The sequence below is a fragment of the Clytia hemisphaerica genome, unplaced genomic scaffold (assembly GCF_902728285.1).
Source record: "Clytia hemisphaerica strain Z4C2 unplaced genomic scaffold, Clytia hemisphaerica genome assembly, whole genome shotgun sequence".
Classification (NCBI taxonomy): Eukaryota; Metazoa; Cnidaria; class Hydrozoa; order Leptothecata; family Clytiidae; genus Clytia; species Clytia hemisphaerica.
This window is the reverse complement of record NW_027103674.1, coordinates 2839721-2863628: the sequence shown is the minus strand read 5'-3', so window position 1 is coordinate 2863628 and position 23908 is coordinate 2839721. Positions and strand designations below refer to the sequence as shown.

At 35.3% G+C, this 23908-nt stretch overlaps 1 protein-coding gene and 1 long non-coding RNA gene across 3 annotated transcripts; one reads left to right on the top strand and one right to left on the bottom strand.

Annotated features, from left to right (window-relative positions):
* Positions 1-312: 312 nt before the first annotated feature.
* On the top strand, positions 313-23833 carry LOC136803524 (coiled-coil domain-containing protein 24-like). Of its 2 annotated transcripts, XM_067060266.1 has the most exons (9): positions 313-546; positions 1096-1138; positions 1837-1948; positions 3023-3081; positions 4482-4653; positions 5943-5997; positions 10932-11007; positions 20557-20659; positions 21625-23833. In XM_067060266.1, the coding sequence occupies exons 1-9, from the start codon at positions 379-381 to the stop codon at positions 21878-21880; spliced, it is 1044 nt and encodes a 347-aa protein (XP_066916367.1). In that variant the 5' UTR covers positions 313-378; the 3' UTR covers positions 21881-23833. The 2 variants fall into 2 exon arrangements, with proteins under 2 accessions (XP_066916367.1, XP_066916368.1); XM_067060267.1 differs by lacking the exons at positions 20557-20659; positions 21625-23833 and adding an exon at positions 16078-16350.
* On the bottom strand, positions 13273-15052 carry LOC136803589 (uncharacterized). The gene is made up of 3 exons (XR_010846162.1): positions 14920-15052; positions 13810-13927; positions 13273-13528 (listed from the first exon to the last, which is right to left on the bottom strand). It is a non-coding gene; the product is annotated as an uncharacterized lncRNA (long non-coding RNA).
* Positions 23834-23908: the final 75 nt, after the last annotated feature.

Below are 23908 nucleotides of genomic sequence, written 5' to 3'. Positions count from 1 at the left end.
TTTAAAGTGGTGTTTTTTTGTAAACTTCACAAAAACTGATTTTCGTCCTGCTATTCCAGTCCAAATAAATGCGTCTCAGTAAATTTTGTCTGAAGAATTATGGCTATACTTTCAATTGTGATCAATCGCTCATCTTAAAGCCATCGTTTATCAATCGATATCCAATCCATTGATAGATTATCTTTGGTCCTTGATGGGAAAAACTTATTGATTGTATCCCTGGAAAGGATACTTATAATGTAGATTAGACTGAACCCAGCTTATTTTTCAATTGAAGCTTTTAAAGTATCATGATTACTTTTTGCTAGGAAGAAAAATACATTCCCAATACTACTAAAAAACATGACTTAAGAAAAACATATCAAAAACAATAATAACATGGAGCCATTATGCGATCAGGATTATATTACATTCAAAGATTTCAAGCTTACCAAACCACTATGGGGAAGCATCGAACATTTGGTGGAATGTTATGATGAAAGGAATGAATTGAAGAAAATCATTGGCCAATCTATTGTTGATGAAACTTTGGATCTTCATGTTGAAGTAAGTTGTTTTGTGGTAAAACATTTTGTACTGTTTTAAATTTCATTTAAAGTTTATCAATTTTGGGTTATAAATGTCGGCGATTGGTTAAAATGCAATTTTTTATTTGAATTTGATTTGGAAAATAGGATGAGAGATAATGAAATGGATGAAAATTGCTATTGAATATACTAAAAAAAAAGGTTTGACTTTTTAAATAATCCCAACAAAATTTTAAAGGTGTTCACATATTTTTTTGGCGTTATTCAAGCTCCATGAAATTGCTAGAGCTTCGCCTTCAGTTTCAGTTGGTGAGTAGAAGGATATTTTATATAATTAGTTGACTGGCCTTACTATGTATATTTACATCACATTTCCACATGTACACACTAGTGTGATCTCAATTAAGGGCTTTGATGCCAAGGGTAGAGCAATATAATCATTTTGAGCCTAACGAACTTTATGATATTCCTTGATAAGGTTTCTAATGTGGACCTTTGTTGTTGATCATCGATTGGTATTTGATATTAAATCCAGACACAAGTTAACTTTTTAGTTTGTTTTATTCAGCTTTGTACACTTCATGAAATTTGGCAAGAAACTCAAGAAGAAGGTAAGAAACGCCTGGTAGAAATTGAGTTACAGTTAAAAACTTTCTAATTACTGATAAAATACAAAAAAACATTTTCCTTTTTAAATTACCAAGCTCGTCTCAAAAGCCGACTTCTTTGTTAAAAGGTTGATTGGTTGATTTTTGATTAAAATTGTTCCCCAATTATATCAAAATAGTTCGCATTTTTTGCAGTTTCAGAACAGCCTGGAGGGGGTATATGCTAGCCACGAGGGTCCCTTTTTAAGTCTCTTAAAGGAGTACAAAAGCTATATAAATTAGCAATTGAATCTCTGAAAGTGTCCCAAAATTAAAGTATATCAACCATTATTGACTCTATCATTGGGTCATAAGTTCTCTTAATTTGGATTAAAGTTTTAAAATTTAGGCTGAAAATATTGGGATAAGAATAGTCACTCAAGGGGTCGAAAAAAACATCAAAAAAGGGATGAAATTTTGGAAAATCTCAAATGATAGATTTCCGAACTTTGGCTCGGACATACCCGTCATTTCTTAAACCTATTAACCCCTCCCCTCTTAAGGGCAGAACGGATACCAAGTTTTGTTCCTTACAATTTCTTTACGATGTGTGATATGTTATTCTGTATTTTGCTTTAATTTTTGAAAAGTTTTAAGTCGCTTTTATTATTGTTACCAATTGATTTACTAATGATGATAATTTGAATAACCTTAATTTCTAGTTCCTCGAAAGAATTCTTTACCGGAGCCACCTTTCATACGTGAAAACCTGGAGACGCAGATTACACTTTTGGTGGAACTTTTGAATCAAAAACTTCAGAAGAAAGGAGGAGGGTATAACCATGAACTTTTTCACGGAATGTTAGGAATCTATGAAAAGAAATCTTTTTTTTGGCTGGATTTAATTGAAAATTTGTTGGTTTGCTGTCATCTGGCCAAACCTACCCAAAACCTGCCAGCTATTTATTGCTATTTCTGGCTAAAATTGTTCTCAGTCTTGCTCACTCTCAAATAATGAAATTTTAACCCGTTCATAAAAGAAAATTTCATCGTATGATGGAATTTCGATTAATTTTTTCTCCGACCGACGCGACCCATCCCCAAAAAGGTTGGAATCTAGGGTCGGGTGACAGCAAACCAACAATTTGAGCCTTTAGTATAAAAGTTTTTACGGATCCAAATTCCACTTTTAACACACTAATCGCCTAAGACAATTAGCAAATCGAAAGGAGACCTCTGTACTACCACAAATAGACTACACGTTTTTTTATAAGAACATCCAAAATTTTCGAAGCCTTGGAATGTTCTTAACTTTTTGAGATTTTTTAAGCCTAAAAATGTTCTTAACAGGTTCTTTTCTTCGCCTTTCTTTGAGCATTTTTGTCTATTTTCTTAAGAAATCGGGTGTTTTAGAGTCCTCAAAGCTTACAAATGTTCTTAACTTGTTCTTAACATTTTGGCCATCTTATATTGTTTGTTCTTATAAAAAAACGTGTACCATAAATCATTCCTCTGATTTCATTTGTTACAAGGGGTGCGAATCAGTCTCAGAAATCACACCCAATTAGGTGGCAGTTTTTTGCTAAGCAAGGTGTTCGCAAAATGGATCATCTGTTATGAGGTTTTTAACTTAAACTACGGTTGACGCTCTCTAATTTGACGTTCTACTATTCGATAGGCTTCCTTATTCAATGAAATTTTTAGTTCCCGTCAACAAGAAACTTTCATAAACGACGCTCCCTTATTCGATAAGCCCCCTTATTCGATAAACTCCCTTATTCGATGAAAATCCAATTCCCCTTGAAGATCGAATTAGAGAGCGTCAACTGTATCTGAGTTGTGTTGACTCCGAATGAAGCAGAATAATAACTAAAAATTAGTTCATTACATTCATTTATTTTGTTTCAGTGCTGTGTCTGCTTTCTTGAGCGAAGATGATCGCAAATTAATCAAGTCTGTCTCTTCAGGTATTCCTTTTTCTACAAAATCTGTTACTGTAGCAATAACTTGAAATTCTCAAAAGTATCCCTACCTTGATTATATTTTCACGGGTACTAAATTTTTACGAATCGTGAAATTTTTTCCGAGAAACGTGTTTCGCGGGTTTCATGAGTACTAAATTTGCGAATTGTGCTAGAATTTCGTGATTGTCACTTTCTGGAATTTTTCGCGTGTATTAAATTTCTGTTACAGTCGAAATAAATTGAAATTCTCAAACCTTCTCTTACCTTGATTACATTTTCACGGATACTAGATTTTTACGAATCGCGAAATTTTTTCCGAGAATCGTGTTTCGCGAGTACTAAATTTCGCGATTGCCACTTTCTGGAATTTTTAGCGTGTATTGAATTTCGTGATTTTCTAAATTATGTTTAAGGGCTCTGACCATAGTGAATTTTTCATAATTGCCGTGTTTAAAATGTGTTTTCTGACTGATGTAACCAACAAAACTATGGCATGTTATACATTTTCTGTTAGACAAACTATTCCTAAATCTGAAAATTCAAAAATTGCATTGAAAATTTGACGAAGAAGAAAATGAAGACTTTTGCGAGGAAGAGTATTTCAACTTTGAAGAGCTTAGTTTCGGCGAAGAAAAAACATTTTGAAAATTTTTTCGCAGTAGATGGTGTATCTTTTACCGAACAATAAAAATTTTTGCGGAAAATTTTTGTAAATGCTTCTTTGTCTCGAAATCTTCAAAATAGTGGTTTTTCATCAATTTTTCATCTGGATTTTGCTTAAAAAAACAGTCATAACTTTTGACACATCGTTTTAGAAAAATTTTCCGCAAAATTTAAAATAATTCAATTCTTTGCAGACAGTGTAAAGAAATTTTGAAACAAAAAAGTTAATTACCCATTAAGACTAAGCACTTTTTGTAAAAGATGGCGATGCAACATATTATTAACATCTTTTTAAAATTCATAACGTCATTTTTGCAATTAAATTCTTAATTACTCTTAAGGGATTCGATTAAAAAGCAATTTATAAAGGCAATTCTTTGTTAAAAGTGTTAAGGAACCTGAAATATAACTTTTATGTTCAAATACCAAAATCAATTTTTGGACTATGGTCAGAGCCCTTAAAGGAAAGGGTTAAAACAAGAAAAAGACTGATTTTGCTTGATACAAAACGTATTAGGTGCAAAAATAGCATCAAGATTGTAGCAAAATGGTGACAAAAATATTAACACCATTTAAACAATTGTAGTAATTTCACGATTTAGTTTTTTTAAAAACTTAAACAGCACTAAATGTCGCGAAATTTTGCCTAAAACCCCGCGAAAATTCAATACTCGCGAAAATATACACACCTTTGGTAACTCGTCTTTTCCAATTATCTTTTTCTATCAACCTGTCAACAGATCAAATTGAGCGGAGAACGCGTTGCGACTCATCGTCTCGTTCATCCAGTCAATGTGACACGCCGACCAGCGATTATTACTCCAGATGCTCTTCCTCACTCTCCATCGATCAAGAATCTCTCCAAGATAAAATTTCTGTTTCTGAGATTGACACCATCGCACAAACATTGAGGTATTAATTTATCTTTCCTGTTAACAGATTATCGTAAAGGTTTGGTCATAGTGTCCTTCAGGGTCTCTTCCCCCCATGCCTAGAATGAAAATTTTTTATTCCCCCCCCCTCATTTTTCCCCACCTTGCGTCCAAAAATTTCTCTGCCCCCCTCAAGCATAAAAAGCTGTAATTTGATGAATTTAACGCTTATTGTTTTCCCTAAAGGTAGTTCTTTAAGGTAGTTCCCTAAGATATTCTTGATCACAACATCATCTCATAAAACCAGATGTTTTTCAATTTTGAATTGATTTTGGTGAGTTCCCCCCCACCCATGCCTAGAATGAAAATTTTCCATTCTCCCCCTCGTTTTCCCCCACCCTGGCTTCAAAAAAAATTCTTTCCCCCCTATACGTCCTTTTGACCTCAAAACCCATTCCCCCCCTGAATCCAGGGGGAGGACACTATGTTGGTATGACGTCATTTGTTTACATTTTGATTTTAGGCTTTGCCTAAATCATTATCAATAATCATTGATAATTTGATGGAGTGGTCAAATTTGTAATTTGGTGCAGGCAAAATTAAAGTTGAATTTAAACAGACCGGTAAAACTGAAATTCTTTTATAAGGATGACAAAAGGAACAGCTTTCTTCATTTTTTTTGCGAACAAGCCAAAGTTTAGTTATTTTCCCAGGGGTATTAATGTCGAAGAATAATGACTATGTTTTGATTTGTCCAAAAGACTCTTTAGAGCGACTAAGAACTTTGGATAAGAATCCTTTGAGGGAGTTTTTATCGGTAAATCCCTTACCTTATGTTTATGTTTCTTTTCTTTAAAGTTGATGCAAAGTAGTACAAATTGTACTTAGCTCGAGGCTAATCAATATCAACTATTACTTACAAATCTATCTAGAAGGTTGATACAAGATCAATTGGATTCACAAACTTGCTAAGGCGATCCCGACGATGTCGTTCTTCGTTTCCGGTCACCGTATCCCCGTATCATCACGAGTCGAAGGACTGTCCCGAGACTTCCCTTCATTGCCAGATGTTTTCTTCGCTTATCTCTTTATTTCGTTTCTTTGCGATTTCATACTTTTCACTTATCTTCATTCGTTCCGTCCTTGTAAAATCTTCGGTCACACTGGTTTTGTAGTTAGGTGCATTGATCTTTATCCTGTGTAAATTACTCATAACTCCTTCCTTATGTTTTCCTTACATAATACTTATTCCAACCTTTAGTAACTTTCTTGCCCAATTTTCTTTTGTTTTGAATATGTCATCGATTTTGACAATTTTCTTCTTTGCAGATATGACTTCGAAGAAGAGCGAAAAAACCTGCTGAAAGATATCGCTTACATTCAGGTTAGATTATATTTCATTAGCACGACTGTTACTTGTTACTTATTCCATAGCCCGGGGGCCACTTATAGCTTTTTGATAGACTGGGCGGCGTTGATAAGTGGACCGATGTAATTTGACACCATTTTTTGGCTTTGCTTGAGGTGGTAGCAAATCCATACCACTAGATCCAGTCCTTTTTGGAGAAAAACAGAAAACCATGGTCAATTGACCTTTCAAAAATTCAAGATGACGTTTCCAAAAGGCTCTTACCAGCTAATGCTCCTGTTTTATATTTCAATAATACTGACATAAGAGCTAGTGAATGTCAGAAGCACCTAGGTCTTATCTTGGATTCCAAACTCTCATTCAGTCACCATTTAGACGAAAAAATAAAAAAGGCCAACAAAGGTATTGGCCTCATTAACAGACTTCGCAAACATGTACCAAGAAAATCTCTGCTTACTTTATACAAATCTTACATTAGACCACTTTAGACTATGGGGATATTATATACGACCATCCTGGAAATTCGACTTTTGTTCTTAAGCTTGAATCCATCCAATATAATGCCTGCCTTGCTATAACTGGCTGCTTTCGTGGAACGTCTCAAGAAAAACTTTATTCTGAACTTGGTCTCGAGAGTCTGCTGATCGTCGATTTAGTAGAAGAATGATCTTCTTCTACAAAATTTTAAACAATTTAGCCCCCTCTTATTTACGTAACTACTTACCAGCAAGACTTGCGGCACCGGGTAATCTAAGAACAAGAAATCCTATTTATCAACTTAATATTCGAACTGAGCGTTTCCGGAATTCTTTTTATCCATACTGCATAACACAGTGGAATATTCTGGCTGGTCGTATAAGAGATATGCCTTCAGTATCTACCTTCAAAAAAGCAATCCTTGAGTTTCTAAGGCCCAAACCTTCTCCTGTTTTTGGAGTTCGTGACAACCAGGGCGTGATCCTTCTCAATCGTCTTCGAGTAGGATTTAGTCACCTCAATGAACATAAATTTATACACGGCTTTCGTGACACCTTAGATCCATTTTGTGCGTGTAGAACAAATTCCATCGAAAACTCTCAACACTTTCTTTTGCACTGCTCTATTTACTCTCAGGCAAGACATCTTTTGTTCAACAAACTTCTGAACCAAGACATAAATATTTATCCACTAAGCCCTCTTAAACTCTTCGACCTTTTGTTGTACGGTGATCCAGAATTACCTTTCAACATAAATAACATAATAATTACTCTTGTCATTGAATTTATTCTCGACTCTGAAAGCTTTAGTGGTGCCTTATTTTAGTTTAATGATCTTCTTACACAGCTCTAATATTTTTTAATATTTGTGTTTATCCTTTTAGTGATGGTTTTACCTTTAAGTTTTTTTCTTTTATTCAATAGCTTAGTACCCTTGGCGATATCACTTAGTGCCTTGCGGGGGGAGGAGCTATTTATTTATTCTGTGTTTGTTTTTGTAAGTAGTATATGTTCGTAAGTGTAATGTAGCTTCTCAAATCATATATGAAAAAAAAAGATGACGAAATCCTCTCGTCTACTTCACTAGACTCAGCGCACAGGTTCCTAGGGGTGGAAACAAAACGCAGAACGGCGGAATGCCGGAATGCCGGAACCGGAATAGGTGTTCCGGCCGGAATAGCTATTCCGCGGAATATGATTTTTTTTTTTTTTTTTTTTTTTTTTTGTATTAGCTATTCCGCGGAATATGATTTTTTATTATAATAATAATCTTTCTCTTTTATCACCCCTGAGGGTATATCTATGTACATAATCATCCATAATCACCCATTACCACCCATAATCACCCATAATCACCTATAATCAGCAATCGGCTACCTCATTGGCTGTTTTTCGCGAGGTGAAGTCATTCTAATACACCTTTCCCGGGGTTTTGTTTGGGATTTTATGTTTGAGTGTTTCCCTTAGATATAACTAAGATAGAACTAGATTAATTATACCTCACGGAAAATTTGACCGGCTAAAAACGCCGTACGACCCGGCAATCGTCCGTACGGGGACGTCCTGCAGCGTACCTTGCGCGGCCCGTAGCCCGGCGACCGGTAAAAGTGGAGTGATGAAATTTGGCATGCTCCCCCCTTCGATATGCTTGACGTCTCCAGAAAGTTTCAAGTCGTGAGACCAACCCCTGGGGGGGGGCACTTGATCTGAAAACGACCATACGTTCGGCCCAAAATTTGGCTTCTAAAATCGGACCCTTACAGTGCAGTGAATTTCCATGAAAAATCATACCCTTACAGTGCACTTTTTCAAAATTTCTCGGCCGTAAGGGCGAAAATTTTTGCAATTTTCCAAGAAAATGTGGAATTTTTCCTCCAAAATTGAACAATTTTGTGCCAATTTTACCAAAAAATTGGCCTTTTATCACAATTTCCTACCCTTACAGTGCAGTTCAGTGCAGTTCAGTAGCCCCCTCTTATTTACGTAACTACTTACCAGCAAGACTTGCGGCACCGGGTAATCTAAGAACAAGAAATCCTATTTATCAACTTAATATTCGAACTGAGCGTTTCCGGAATTCTTTTTATCCATACTGCATAACACAGTGGAATATTCTGGCTGGTCGTATAAGAGATATGCCTTCAGTATCTACCTTCAAAAAAGCAATCCTTGAGTTTCTAAGGCCCAAACCTTCTCCTGTTTTTGGAGTTCGTGACAACCAGGGCGTGATCCTTCTCAATCGTCTTCGAGTAGGATTTAGTCACCTCAATGAACATAAATTTATACACGGCTTTCGTGACACCTTAGATCCATTTGTGCGTGTAGAACAAATTCCATCGAAAACTCTCAACACTTTCTTTTGCACTGCTCTATTTACTCTCAGGCAAGACATCTTTTGTTCAACAAACTTCTGAACCAAGACATAAATATTTATCCACTAAGCCCTCTTAAACTCTTCGACCTTTTGTTGTACGGTGATCCAGAATTACCTTTCAACATAAATAACATAATAATTACTCTTGTCATTGAATTTATTCTCGACTCTGAAAGCTTTAGTGGTGCCTTATTTTAGTTTAATGATCTTCTTACACAGCTCTAATATTTTTTTAATATTTGTGTTTATCCTTTAGTGATGGTTTTACCTTTAAGTTTTTTTCTTTTATTCAATAGCTTAGTACCCTTGGCGATATCAACTTAGTGCCTTGCGGGGGGAGGAGCTATTTATTATTCTGTGTTTTGTTTTTGTAAGTAGTATATGTTCGTAAGTGTAATGTAGTTCTCAAATCATATATGAAAAAAAAAGATGACGAAATCCTCTCGTCTACTTCACTAGACTCAGCGCACAGGTTCCTAGGGGTGGAGACAAAACGCAGAACGGCGGAATGCCGGAATGCCGGAACCGGAATAGGTTTCCGGCCGGAATAGCTATTCCGCGGAATATGATTTTTTTTTTTTTTTTTGTATTAGCTATTCCGCGGAATATGATTTTTTATTAATAATAATCTTTCTCTTTATATCACCCCTGAGGGTATATCTATGTACATAATCATCCATAATCACCCATTACCACCCATAATCACCCATAATCACCTATAATCAGCAATCGGCTACCTCATTGGCTGTTTTTCGCGAGGTGAAGTCATTCTAATACACCTTTCCCGGGGTTTTGTTTGGGATTTTATGTTTGAGTGTTTCCCTTAGATATAACTAAGATAGAACTAGATTAATTATACCTCACGGAAATTTGACCGGCTAAAACGCCGTACGAGACCGGCAATCGTCCGTACGGGGACGTCCTGCAGGGTACCTTGCGCGGCCCGTAGCCGGCGACCGGTAAAAGTGGAGTGATGAAATTTGGCATGCTCCCCCCTTCGATATGCTTGACGTCTCCAGAAAGTTTCAAGTCGTGAGACCAACCCCTGGGGGGGGGCACTTGATCTGAAAACGACCATACGTTCGGCCCAAAATTTGGCTTCTAAAATCGGACCCTTACAGTGCAGTGAATTTCCATGAAAAATCATACCCTTACAGTGCACTTTTTCAAAATTTCTCGGCCGTAAGGGCGAAAATTTTTGCAATTTTCCAAGAAAATGTGGAATTTTTCCTCCAAAATTGAACAATTTTGTGCCAATTTTACCAAAAAATTGGCCTTTTATCACAATTTCCTACCCTTACAGTGCAGTTCAGTGTAGTTTTGTAATTTCCTACCCTTACAGTGCACTAGCTGAACTATGAAAAACCTACCCTTAAGGGCCGAACGTCTGGTAGGTCATTTACCTTGAGTGCCCCCCCCCCCCGGACCAACCCAGTCCGGCGCTAGGGGAATGGGTTATTCACTGTCCCGTACGGGTCCTTTACGGTCTCTTAGCGCCCATCCGTCAACTTTTCAGGACTTCAGACCTATTTTTTCAGAATCTGCACCCAAAAAAACATGAAACATCAAAACCTGGATAAAAATTTTAAAGGTGACTTTGACCAGCTTCGATCTGGGGATCCCTAGTGCGTGAAACCAACGCTTTAAACCACTGGACCAACTTCTAGCCGTGCTTTACTAAAAATTTTCAGCGATGTCATACCTTTGTTAGCTTGACTTGGCCCAGATGGAAAAAAATATATAATCATATTCCGCGGAATACAAAATATAAAAAAAAAATCATTATTCCGCCGAATAGCTATTCCGGTTCCGGCATTCCGTCGTTCCGCCGTTCAGCGTTTTGTCTATACCCGGTTCCTAGCAAATTAAGTGCCAAAAATACGGGTACAGGAAATTCATAAACTCATAAAAAGATGACGAAGCAATACCATATCGTCGTTAAATGGATAATTATGCTATTTAATTCTAGTTTGGGTTAGGAAGTTTTTTTTCTCAAAATAGTATAAAAGTTCTGTTATCGTTAACATTGAGCACTGTTATTGGTTTTCGCTTATGTATGATGGCATAATGTATTCAATTCTAAAGGTTCTCTTTTTCAGAATGCTTTGATTTATGAGAGTGATTTGAAAGCAAGAGAAACGCAACAACAACAACAGGGATCCCCTTCTATCAGAGGTATGAAATAATTTTTCCCTATACTTCTAAATTTAACAGCTTTTTCTTTCAGAGACGTTGCGATTTTCTAGTCTACACAATAGCTCCAGGCTTTTAGGCCTTACTCTTGGTCTATAGGCACTGCTATGAGCGGTCACTAGTGACTTCCACCGGGAATTCGCTTTTCAATAGGATTAAACATAATAGAAATTTTATACAAAGAAAGTTTATCGATAGAGATTTGAAATAAAAGAATGTTTAAAAAACAACTGAGGCTTCGAAATTTTCTATTTTTTCATCACAACCTCAGTGCGCATGCGATGTATCCGAAGAAATTCAATATTCAAACCAAGTACCTTATTGGAACTAATTTTCGCGGGAACTAATTTTCGCGGTCGAAAAAAAATATCCAAAAAATTGCATTTCGCGGGTTTTAATTTTCGCGGTTTTTTCCATTCTGAATTTTGGCGGATTTTAATTTTCGCGGTTCTGCCCTTTTTTGGTCAAATTTCTTTCATTTTCCTAGAGATTTTTCAAATTTTCACGATTTTGACGAAAAACCGCGAAAAACGCTAAAATTAAAACCCGCGAAAATTAGTTCCAATAAGGTAGATTTTTTTACTCCATGCTGAGTAATAATGTTCGCCAATGCATCGCGCTTTAAAGTTATCTCCGTTTTATGGGTGTTATATTATTGTTATTTCATTTTGGGTGAAACCATAGTCATTGTAAAAAAACCCGTTTTTAAAACATTGTTTTAGCTTTTTGTTCAAGTTGCGATATTGCATACTTTTTGATCACGTGACCAAAATCTCCTCGTGGGATTGATCATTTTTTAATCCACATGATCAAAAATTTTGCAAAATAAATCGATTTTGGTACCACGTAATCTCTATCTTTTCACAATAAAAAGAGACAAAAGCCTTCCAGACCAGTGTTTTATAATGACTTTGGTAAAACTTTAAGTTTAAAGCAAATAGATCGAAGGAAGGGACTTAATTTGAAACTAAAATCTCAAATAGCTAAGTAAGTAAGTGAAGTCTGCAACCGCAATTGTAGACGACCCAAAGGCTCCTCCTTCGAAAGCTATCTACCCAAAGGTAAGGGGAGGCTGCCACCAATGAAGTATAAGCCCGGAGGGCTAAAAGTCAATCTCTTTGGTAGGATTTGAAGCCAACAAATCCTACCAAAGTTGCGCGGCCTTGAGCGGCTCGCCTGGTTTTACACTTTTTAAAATTTACCGCTAAATTTCGAAAAAAATATCAATCGTAAACAAAGGAATTGCTAGATTCAATCTGTCGTCAAAAATACGGCGCATTTTTTAAGGCTTCACTTTTTCTTGCCTGAGAAAGGTTAGAGATTCTACTCTAGCCCTTCGGGCTTTCAACTCAATGGTTGCCACTCTTTCTCCCTAGATTGCCCTTAAAATGTTTTGGACTTTGTGCAAAATCATGTCATTACTTTTTTCTGATTTTTTGTACAAAGATAGAGGGCAAGATTCTCTAAAGAATGGTTGAAGTGGTTTTTCCCGGAAAATTCTTATTCGCCTTAAAAGACGGATTTTCGTATTTTGGGGAAATTCCCTTTAACCAAATAAGAAAATATAGCTTTTCTCAATGTTGACTCATAATTTTTTTCTGATTTTTTGCACAATGATGCAAAATGGCAATGGCCCAAAATGTGACGGAGCCAGATTTTTAAGGAATTTTTTTTTGGCCAAATTTGGGCCAAAAACTGTTTAGAAATAGGGTTTTTTGGGCCTGAATAGTTTAAGTAATTTTCGTATTTGGGGAAATTCCTTTTTACCATTTTACATTATTCAACACATAAGCTTTATTTTTCCATTCTGAATTTTTGTACAATTATTTTCACTTTTTTCTTATTTTCATCTGATGTTAATCATTATGTAGGTCCATTCAGCATGTTGCTTGTTTATTATATCTTTCAACTTTTATTGTTTTATTGTTATTTGGATTTTTAATATTTTCTCTCAAAATGGTGACCTCGCCAATGTATACTTCACTGGACTCAGCGTCATAAAAAATTATCAAAAAGCAAAGTTCAGCCAAAAGTACTAGACTTTATATTAGTCTACTTCTCGCTTAGTTATCAAGTTTTCTCAAAAAAATCTGGCAAATAATACCACTTTAGTGTTGGTGAAATATACATCAGCCCCTTCTTCTTCAAGCCCCCATTTATCTGTTATCTCCCTTTTTCAGAAAGATTTCTGACCCCCCCCCCCCCTTTTTTTCAGTTTTTCGCGCAATTAAACTAATGCAATCTAGGTAATTAAGGTAGATTATCTTTGTTATCCTTAATTCTGGTTCTTGCATAAAATATGAAAATTTAAGGAAAAAATACATTTCAATTGACAAAACAAAACAATAAAATGAGATGTCTAATGCTGGTGCCTCTTTCTCTTGCGTTGAAACTTAACCACCACCACAACGCCACCACGAAGGGTTTGCCTTTGAATCTTTTCTTTTGTTTGGAATGTCCAAAAGTTTCTCATCATCAACATCCTCATAATCATTTCTCGATTCTAAAATAATGACAAGTGAGAAATGGGCTTTTCCAGAAAAATTTTTTACCCCCACTGTTGAGGGTATTGATTTTTCGAAGTATCGAACCCCCTGGATATCCTACTTTTATTTGTATAGACCCCCTGGATATCTACTCTTAAAACCTGACAAATTTTCATACGTCTGAACCGGCCTCCTAACAAAGAACATAAATTGTATAAATTAAATGAATTGAGTCTTTAAGTTGTTTCCCTAAGTAATATGGGAAACTTTTATTCGGGAAGTATGAAAGCATACATACTTTGAATAACACCTTGAGCAACATCTTGAGCTGCATCCCGACATTTTTCATCTTGAAATACCGGTGACACTAACGCTTTGTTTTCGTCTTCCGATCTTCTCTTGATTGTGATCTCGTGCTAAAAACGAAATAAAAAACCAATTTATTTTTTTTCAAGGAGGCTGATATTTCCCAATGACCATTTTAAGAAATATCCTCTCGTCTTTTGGTAAACGTAACCGCCTTATTACCGGAAAATCATTGCCTTTTAGAGCTTACAGTTGAAACATTTCGTTTAATCGCGATCATTGACGTGCTGTGCCTTCATCAAATTTTAAAACTTTAATTCTGTTAACCCTACAAGTGCCAATGTCGGGTATTATCGGACATGGACTATATTGGGGGTGAAGCCCTCCTTTAATGCCCAGTTTGAGTTAGAAATCGTCATTTTTGGTCTAACTCGTAGGAATTGGATTAGGCTTATGGCAAAGCAAACAAAATTCAAAAGTGAGTTTTTCCAGCGAGATTTTGAGCCAAAATGTCAAAAAATGCAAAAACTTATTTGAGATTTTGACCATTTTTGGTCAACGAGTGATCCAAGAACTTCCAAATTTGGTCCTGCTTTACTTTATTACTTTACTTTATTTTACTGTCCTCTAAAAGTAATAAATTGTTTTGAAGTTTTACCACTTGGCACCTTTCCGGCATTCAGCCAGGTTCGTACAGCGGACAGAAAAGCACTCACAATGTGTAATTATAAAGCTCATTATACCTTAAGGGAACTAATTTTTACGGGAACTAATTTTTGCGGTTCGCAGTTCAAGATTTAATATTAAATATTTCCGGGAACTTAATTTTGCGGATTTCTCACTTGAAAGAAAATTAGAGCCGTACTGTGAATTATTCGACCTTTGTTTTTCGCATTTGAAAAATTTTGCGGCAACTTAATTTTGCGGTTTGGGCCTAAATCCGCAAAAACCGCAAAATTTAGTTTCCGCAAAAATTAGTTCCCTTAAGGTATAACTATATATAACAGTAGTAGTATCATTTGATTCATAAAGAATCTACCAAAATTCTTTTAAAAAATTGTGGTGTGAGAATTTTGATTTTCTTTATATAAAGTCCAATTACCTGATGCTAAGAAAGCACAAATTGTGACAAACAACAAAATTGATATCGTCTTCATTTTCCTCAATTTGAAATTAATTCCAAATATTTGACGATCGACACCAATACTTTTAAGCTAAAAAAGAAAAGGAAAAACACAAAACTAATTTAGAACTATATTAATAAAAAAACTCGAAAGCTTAAGCTTAAGCTAAGATAATTTTGCATCGACCAGAATATTACCAGACAAATGTGTAAAACTATTTAAAGAAATTTGAATAAAAAGTTAGAGTAAAGCCATTAATTATTTCATTAAAATAGGAGTCTTGTTAATATCTTATTATCTAGTGAAAAAAGTGAAAATTTTTCAGCTGTTTTCAGGCTTATTCGCGAAATTAAATCAACGCGAAATTTTTCAAAACTCTGACTGACGTTGCCTGAGATTGCGCCAGTATGAAGCATCGTATAGCAATTGTAAGTTAGTTCTATCAGGCTTTCCTGCTATTATTTCAAGCTGACAATGGGACTTCAATTGGTTAAGTCCAAATAAGGTTAACGGAACACAAAAACAATGAAATCGAACGCCCCTTAAGTTGGAACATGTCAGGCTCATATACCTAGCACTCAAAAAGAGGAACAAAATATGCATCAAAATATTGAGTAGACTTAAATATTTAGTTAATGAATAACACGCCTTTCTGCTTGTGCGTTTGTTGTGTTTCTTAGCTAAAAGGTAAATGTATGTTTTGTTCTCAAGGTAGCACATTTTCAGATATCAAGGTTGGAGCGCCTGAGACATTTGGAAATATGTCCCTTTTTGGACCTACCCCGGTGGGGTGGAGGTCCTATAAATTCACCTCTGTCCAGGGGGGGGGGTCAAGCCGTTAGTACAAGACATCATGCCGGTTAGTACCGTGGTGGTATACCTACAAAATTTTCAAAAATCAGTTAGTACTTGATGGTACTAAGTGACTGCTAGGGTGGTGTCAAGTAAAAAATCTAGGAAAACAGTTAATACAAATGAATACTAAGTGCTACTTTTTTACCTTTTCTAGAAAAATATTAAAAATAAAATCCATGGATGGTTTTCCAAAAACTAAGAAGTTGATTGCATAATCCTAAGGATGCCTACAATTTTAAAATCCAAGACACAATTATTTTGGTTTTACTTTTTTCTTTTAGTTTCACGGCGTGTATGGGAGTTCATATATTTTGAAATCGTATAATGTAGTTTATATAACAATTTATATGAAACTTACAAAAAGTAATGACGCTGAAATCGTCCTTTTTATCTGTTTAGATTTGATAAGCTAAGTTAAATCTGTAGAACATTGAAGCTACTATTTTCTTGACTTAGATCGATTTTGAAATTGTAAAAGTTCGTAATCTTGTTCTTTATAAATCATGAAAAAGTATTTTTTTCTGCCTTGATTGAACGCTACATATTATGTTTATGTTTTTTTGGTTTACGGTGTTTCATTATTGTATCAATTGAGAAGTACTTCGTTATTTGAAACTCTTGTACATATATCGCTGTACAGCGTTGTGTTAAAATAAAATTTTTGATTCATTTTAATTCATCTACCAAATCAATAACTGTTTCAAAACAATTTTGGGAACATGGTTTGACAAAAAGTAAATATCACACTCTCGTTTGATAGGTTTTAAGGGGTGGTCCTTAGTGAATTTCCTTTGAAATCACTTAGTATATTTCATACTAACTGTCAAAGGGTGGTGGTGTGGCCTCTTTCCTCCAAAGAATCACTTAGTAGGCATGATGTCTTGTACTAACTGCTTGACCCCCCCCCCCCCTGCTCTGTCCGTCCGTCCGTTCGTTACCAGCTTTTCTCGAGATTGAATCATAGGAATCATCTGATTTTTGGTACAAAGGTGCAAAATGGTGGTGGCCAAAATGTGACGGAGCCCGATTTTCGAAAAAAAAATTTTTTTGGCCAATTTGGGCCAAAAAACGGCTAAAAAACGGGTTTTTTGGACTTTGTGAAAAATTGGATCATTAATTTTTTCTGATTTTTTGCATGAAAGTAGGGTACCATCATAGGTAAAAGATGGATTAAACAGATTTTTTCAAAAAAATTTATTTGGCTTAAAAAACGCATGTTTATCTATAAGAATCACTATTAGTAAGCATACATCAATGTTCTTAGTCAAATTACTCAATTTTTTTATGAGATATATGTTTTTTTTGCTCATGAGGGCTTACTTTTAAAGAATATGTGTGTTAGCCATGAAATTTTGGTTGCTTTGCGTGTTTTTATAGAAAAACTGGCCAAATTCGATATTTATTTATAAGCACATTATCAATTACTTAGGTACGTTTAGCTTTTCTCGAGATTGGCTCTTTCATTCTTTTATGATTTTTTGCACAAAGATGCATAACTATAAACCCTCGAATGTGACGGAGCCCGATTTTCGAAAAAAAACTCTTTTGGGCCAATTTGTGCCAAAAAACGGCTGAAAAACGGGTTTTTTGGACTTTGTGAAAAATTGGATCATTAATTTTTTCTGATTTTTTACATGAAAGTAGGGTACCATCATAGGTAAAAGATGGCTTAAGCAGATTTTTGCAAAAAAATTTATTTGGCTTAAAAAACGCATGTTTATCTATAAGAATCACTATTAATAAGCATACATCAATGTTCTTAGTCAAATTACTCAATTTTTTTTATGAGATATTTTTTTTTGCTCATGAGGGCTTACTAATAAAGAGTATGTGTGTTAGCCATGAAATTTGGGTTGCTTTGCGTGTTTTTATAGGAAAACTGACCAAATTCGATATTATTTTATAAGCACATTATCAATTACTTAGGTACGTTAGCTTTTCTCGAGATTGGCTCTTTCATTCTTTATGATTTTTTGCACAAAGATGCATAACTATAAACCCTCGAATGTGACGGAACCCAATTTTTGCAAAAAAAATGTTTTAGGGCTAATTTGGGCCAAAAAACGGCTAAATAACGGGTTTTTTGGACTTTGTCAAAAATTGGATCATTGATTTTTTCTGATTTTTTGCATGAAAGTAGGGTACCATCATAGGTAAAAGGTGGCCCAGGGAGATTTTTGCATAAAAGATTTTTTGGCTCAAAAAACGCATGTTTATCTATAAGAATCACTATTAATAAGCATATATTAATGTTCTTAGTCAAATTACTCAATTACTCAAAGAGATAGATGTTTTTTTTTCTCGCAAGGGCTTACTTTTGAAGCAATTGTGTGTTTAGACATAAAATTTTGGTTGCTTGGCGTGTTTTTATAGAAAAACTGGCCAAATTCAATATTTTTTTATAAGCACATTATCAATTACTTAGGTATAAGCTTTTCTTGAGATTGGCTCTTTGATTCTTTATGATTTTGTGTAAAAGATGTGTCAAGCAGATTTTTGTAAAAAATGAACCTTTCAGCTCAAAAAACGCATCTTTATCTATAAGAATCACCATTAATAAGCATACATCAATGCTCTTAGCCAAATTACTCAATTTTTTGATGAGATAGGAGTTTTTTGCTAACGAGGTCTTGAATATGAAAGAATATTTCAAGAGCATGAAATTTTGGTTTCTAAACGTTTTTTTTATAAGAAACAAACGACTAATTTTAATAAATCGTCACTATTTGTGTTCTGAATGATTGTTTAACGTTCCTATTGCTCACGTAGATATCAATTATATATGTGTCAAATGCATAACCAGGTAGGTCCATAAAAGTATCACTTGTTATCCATGCAAGGATTAGTTAGAAATGTGAATAGTTTTTAGTCGTCGTCGTTGAAATTTGAATGAACTATGCATGAAAGTGGGCAGAAAGTTGAATGTCTAAAGTCAATGCATTGCCCTCTTTTGACGCTAATGCAATGTCTTCTTTCAATCTATTCCAAGCAAAGATTTTAACTTTTGTCTACTTTTTGCCCGCTCTAGCAATTAGAATAGGGCAAAGATGGGCCGTAAAAACTAGAGCTAAGTACCAATGGAAATAATTTTTAACAAAACTCAAAAATTGTCAAATAAACTACTTTTTAAACGTTTACTGGCATCAAAGAAGCGCTATTTCAACAACCAACATGCATGATTTAACGGTAAAAGTCCCTGCGAGATCTTAAAATTTTGCGGATGTGCATTTAATCTCCGCGAAAGTTTATCCCATTAGTACAGGGTGTCCCTAATTAAAGTATCGAGTTTGAACATGCGATTGAGTAGAAAAGTTTGTGTGTGTTATCGCTAAAATATAAGAACGTTCTCCATCACACAGGCTTATTACAAAAGGTAGTTACAACCTATAAATTAATCGTAATGACAAAGAAAAAAGAGGGAGAGCTTAAAATACAATTTTATGAACACGCACATAAAACTTTCTACTCATAGTTGTGTTTCGACTCGATACTTTAATTAGGGACACCCTGTATATGTAATTACATGATAACGAGTGCAATTCGAATATAATTGCACGAGTGATTTTTTTGTTATTAATTTTCCGAGTCCGAAAGGACGAGGAAAATTCGAAACAAAAAATCACGAGTGCAATTTTCGAATTGTACGAGTTATTATGTGATTACGAGCTAATCGGACAATGGCTTTCACTACATACTTTTTCTCAGTTACGAAAGTAAATTACAGAAATTACACTGAGAGTTTTATATTTTTCTCTTCTCTCTGTGTCTTTCTTTTATTGTTGTTTATTGGTTTTCTTTCTCACAAAATAAATTTCGAATGCAATTAAAACGTTTGATGCAAAGAAAATTAAGAAAAAACATCAAAATCAATTTTGTAAACATTGGCGCTGCATTGAAGAGTGTGATTAACGATTAATTGCTCTCTTTGAGGGCGTGCCAAATAAGAAAAAATAACCCATCGTGTGATTAATATACGAATAGTTGAAGTTACGATGATCAAACCAAAAAGAACAGAAACTATCCTCCAAAAGTTACCTCTTTTTATATTGTGTCTTCCGACTCAAAAGAGTAATTATAGTTTTTGTTGCCTTGGTTTGTTTGAGATGAGGGTTGGAAATTGGGGTTAAATTCTTGCGGACACAACGTTCAAATCTAAGCTATAGAGGGTTACCACTTCGCCACAACCTTGCTAACCTGTCGCTGTCTTCTCAGTGCATGTTTCCTTTGCTTGTCAACCTTAGTTTAAGAGTTTAGTTTTTGAGATTAAAATGCATTAATGATTAAAAGTACCCCTTTTCAAAATACTCCACTTAAAGGTTTTGCGTTGGCCAACGTCTACAACTCGAATGTCTATCCTTAACTCAAAAAAGTTCTCTCGTTTCTTCTGTTAACAATCTCTTACAAACCGTACTCATTAAATCGAAATTTCCTTAACTCGAACAAATTTGTGCTCCCCGAGTGTGCTCGAGTTATGGAGACTCCATTGTATAAAGCTTAGTGGATAGTACTCTTTTTTTATAAAAAGAACAATGGGGAGCCTCGAATTACTCAATTTCAAGCAATTTAGGTGTCAAAGAAGTAAAAATTGGGTATAAAGCCTAAAGAGCCACAATTTCACCATTTACTAGGATAAGAAGAATTTGAGGCTCAAAGTACCATATAACTAGGAACACCCAAGCCTCGTCAAAAATCTAATATAAAAAGGGTGTAATGGGAATAGCTTGACAACTGACGTGAGAACATATTCTATTATATTTTAGACTTACAAAAGTTGAGCAGTAAACTTGAGAAGCAAGTTCTTCAAGATGCATCAAAGATATCGAAGGTTGGAAATGCTACGACGCAAGCTGCAAATTGTTTAAGGTATTACTATCATTAAGAACCACGAACCACTACTGTTATTAAGCCTCGTACTATTCATAAATACGCGGGTTTCCTATTAGGAGCACTATGTGCAGATATTTTTAATAGAAAACAACCTTAAAGGTAGCGAGCACCTCACTAAAAACCGGGATTTTTCATCTCGTTTCTTAGTGAGTTCCACTTTGACGATTTTCGAAAAATAGAAGCCTTTCGAGTGCTTTGACGCAAATTCGATTATTTTGATACTACAGGAGCTTCGAAAGTTAACAGTGACGTCAAAAAATCGAATGTTTAGAGCCCGAAAACCCGGGCACAAAACATTCGAAAAAGTCGCAAAGTGGAATAGACGTTAATTGCGTAAAAAAACGCGGGTGACGTCTAGTATAGGCTACCTTAAAGGGAGCAAAATGTTTTGTGAGAGACACTTCTCGCTATAATAAGCTTTGTCAATTTACAAAAGATTTTGTGGCTCGTACACCACTTTATTAACCCTAAGAGCATCTTGGGAGGGAGGTGGGGAGAATCAGTCCCCCCGAAAAAGAATCTTTTTAATAACTTTTGAAATATTTATCCAATTGACTTGTAATTTTGTAAGTGTGCACCAAATAACAATTGGCATTATTGATGATTGCTCAAATTTTATAAGGCAACTCCACGCGACATGTATTTTTGGGGCAAGGGTCAATATTTTGCCACCTGTTGGTATCGTGTATTTTACAGACCGGCCCAAAATTGCCCTTTTTGCCTACTGCCGTACTGTATCTAGTGATTGTCAATCTTGAGATTTTAACCCCCCCCCATCCAAGATACTTCCCCTAGTAAAAAATTAGGAAGATGCTCGAAGGGTTACATTATAGTTTTTTTCCCTTGTGAATTTAATTTATAAAACCAAATCGTCTACTGTAAAGATGTAAAAAAACTCATAACTATGACAAAATCGTTTAAGATTTCTGTCGATTCTTTAGATCTCATCCGTCGCGAAAATTGAAACCATTGAACATCTCTCATCATCACCTCGAATCAAATTTCCAGACCGGAATATCACACTCGGAAGACCATGAGAACAATAACAATAATAACAATGACTCTTCACAAGTGAGATTCTTACCTTCACCGCCCGTAGGTGGTAAAATACCAACACCGCCAACGAGTGGGCGTCCAGGGCGTGCCACCGCCACACACCATTTGAAACGAACCACTGCTGTACAAGTAGCGAGGTGAAATCAATTGTGATATATTGGGATCCTTGTAGAATTAATTGATTGAAGTTGAACCACTGAGCTATTTAGACCCTAGATGCAGTTTCCCTCTACCCAGCTAACCCAAATCTTTGATCAGAGTTTTCTTTAGAAGTAGTACTCTAATTATAGCACTACTTGATAGCGGTGTAAATGCATCGGGGCACTAGATCTACTTTTCATTGGATACTTGCGGTGATGTAATGTTAACACTGCAACGGCTTCTTTGCGGGTACCATTTTCACAAAAAATTCCAATCAAGGATGGTAGATAAGCTTAGTGCAGGGTATAAAGGTCAGTGTTTCAGATGGGATACCTGTAAACTTGATTGAGGTTGAACTGAAATTAAATTCATTTTGAATTCCTCATTTATAAGGGAAAATGAGGCTCCTAAAACAAAGATTTACCCTAATGTCGAGGTTAGATATCAACAGTTTTCACTGTCACTACACGTTTTTATAGACATTTAAAAACAGGCTCGAAGTTACATCGAGGGTTTGACAAGGCTGAAAAATGCTTATAAAGATGCTTATATCACAAGAAAAATTTCAGAAGATTTCAGAAAATCCGTCAAATCCCTGGCAAAAACAACTAAAATCAGGAAAATACATTTTTCGTAGGCTCAGGTACTGCTTTGTATACGCTTAGATTTTGCCATATCTGAGCTATCTAGATATGCTTAAAGTGCATGAAACGCTTATAAAAAAGCATGTTATTTCAATGTTCAAATGATGTTCACACCTTAACATTGGGGTGAGTAATAGACGATATCGGCTTTCTGAATTCTCCCCGAATGATTACCCATGATGCATTGTTAGGGTTTGGGTTATCGTCCGTGAATTTCTTTGCGCAATGCATCATGGGTAATCATTCGGGGAGAATTCGGTAAAGTCGATATCGTCTATTCTGTACCGCTGTAAATACGCTATCACTGTACATATAATGTTTAATTTATATCAACTATGTATACTTACTTATATTATAGAGATTTATGTTTTTAGCTGAGTATTTACATGAGTGAAGGGTACTGCGCATGTCGAGAACAACTTGAAAACAAACCAATGAAATTTACTACCTTGTCTGATAAGGTATTTTTTTATTTCGAATTTACCAAAATTCAGTGGTCAAATTTATCAAAAATTCTCGTTAGCAAATTATTTCAATTTCAAAAATTATTAAGTCTGGGCTACCTTCACTGACAGGTTTCTTGAGTTTCTGTCTACCCAATTCCCCTCACATGGTATGGTTTGACTGGGGACGAATGTGTATTCACTTGCCAAGTGAACCACAGTACAAAGTGGGAACCGAACCCAGACCTCTGGAGGGCAGTCAAGATTGATAACCACTACACTACTGGCGCTTATTAGTTTAATATATTTATAAGAATTATAAAACGAAACATCAATAGACATTGAAGGTTTTGTGTCAGCCTGCTAGATAATATATTTCTTTTTCAAACACCATGTATACTTACCAATTTCTGAAGTATTTTTCAAAACGTTTTTGGATGTATTATGTAACCTTTTTTGATGAAGGAAAAGTAATATAATATAACACTCACCTTTTATAACATATTAGCGAGGTTAAGCACGGGTTTATTTTGACCGTAAAGTGCGATACCGTAGGCCTGTACATAAGATTTCACTTGCATGGTTTGCTTTGGCAAGTTATGTACAGGCCTACAATATCTCATTGAACGGTCTAAATAAACACTTGCTTAACCTCGCTATTGAGTTTGAAGCCACTTATTTCCTATCTAAAACGCGCGTTTACACAAACGCCGGATTGAAAGTAAAATCCATCACCAGTTTTCGGAAAATATGCTGCGCGTGAAAACAAAGAAAGCACTAGATTCAATCCATCATTCCAAAAGCAGCGCAAATCACAAAGCTTCACTTTTTCTTGCTTGAGGATGTTTGAAGATTCCTCTCGAGCCCTTCGGGGCTTCAAACTAACTAACACTATAGACTACGCAGCGTATTTTTTGAAAAAATACATAAATCAATTTTGA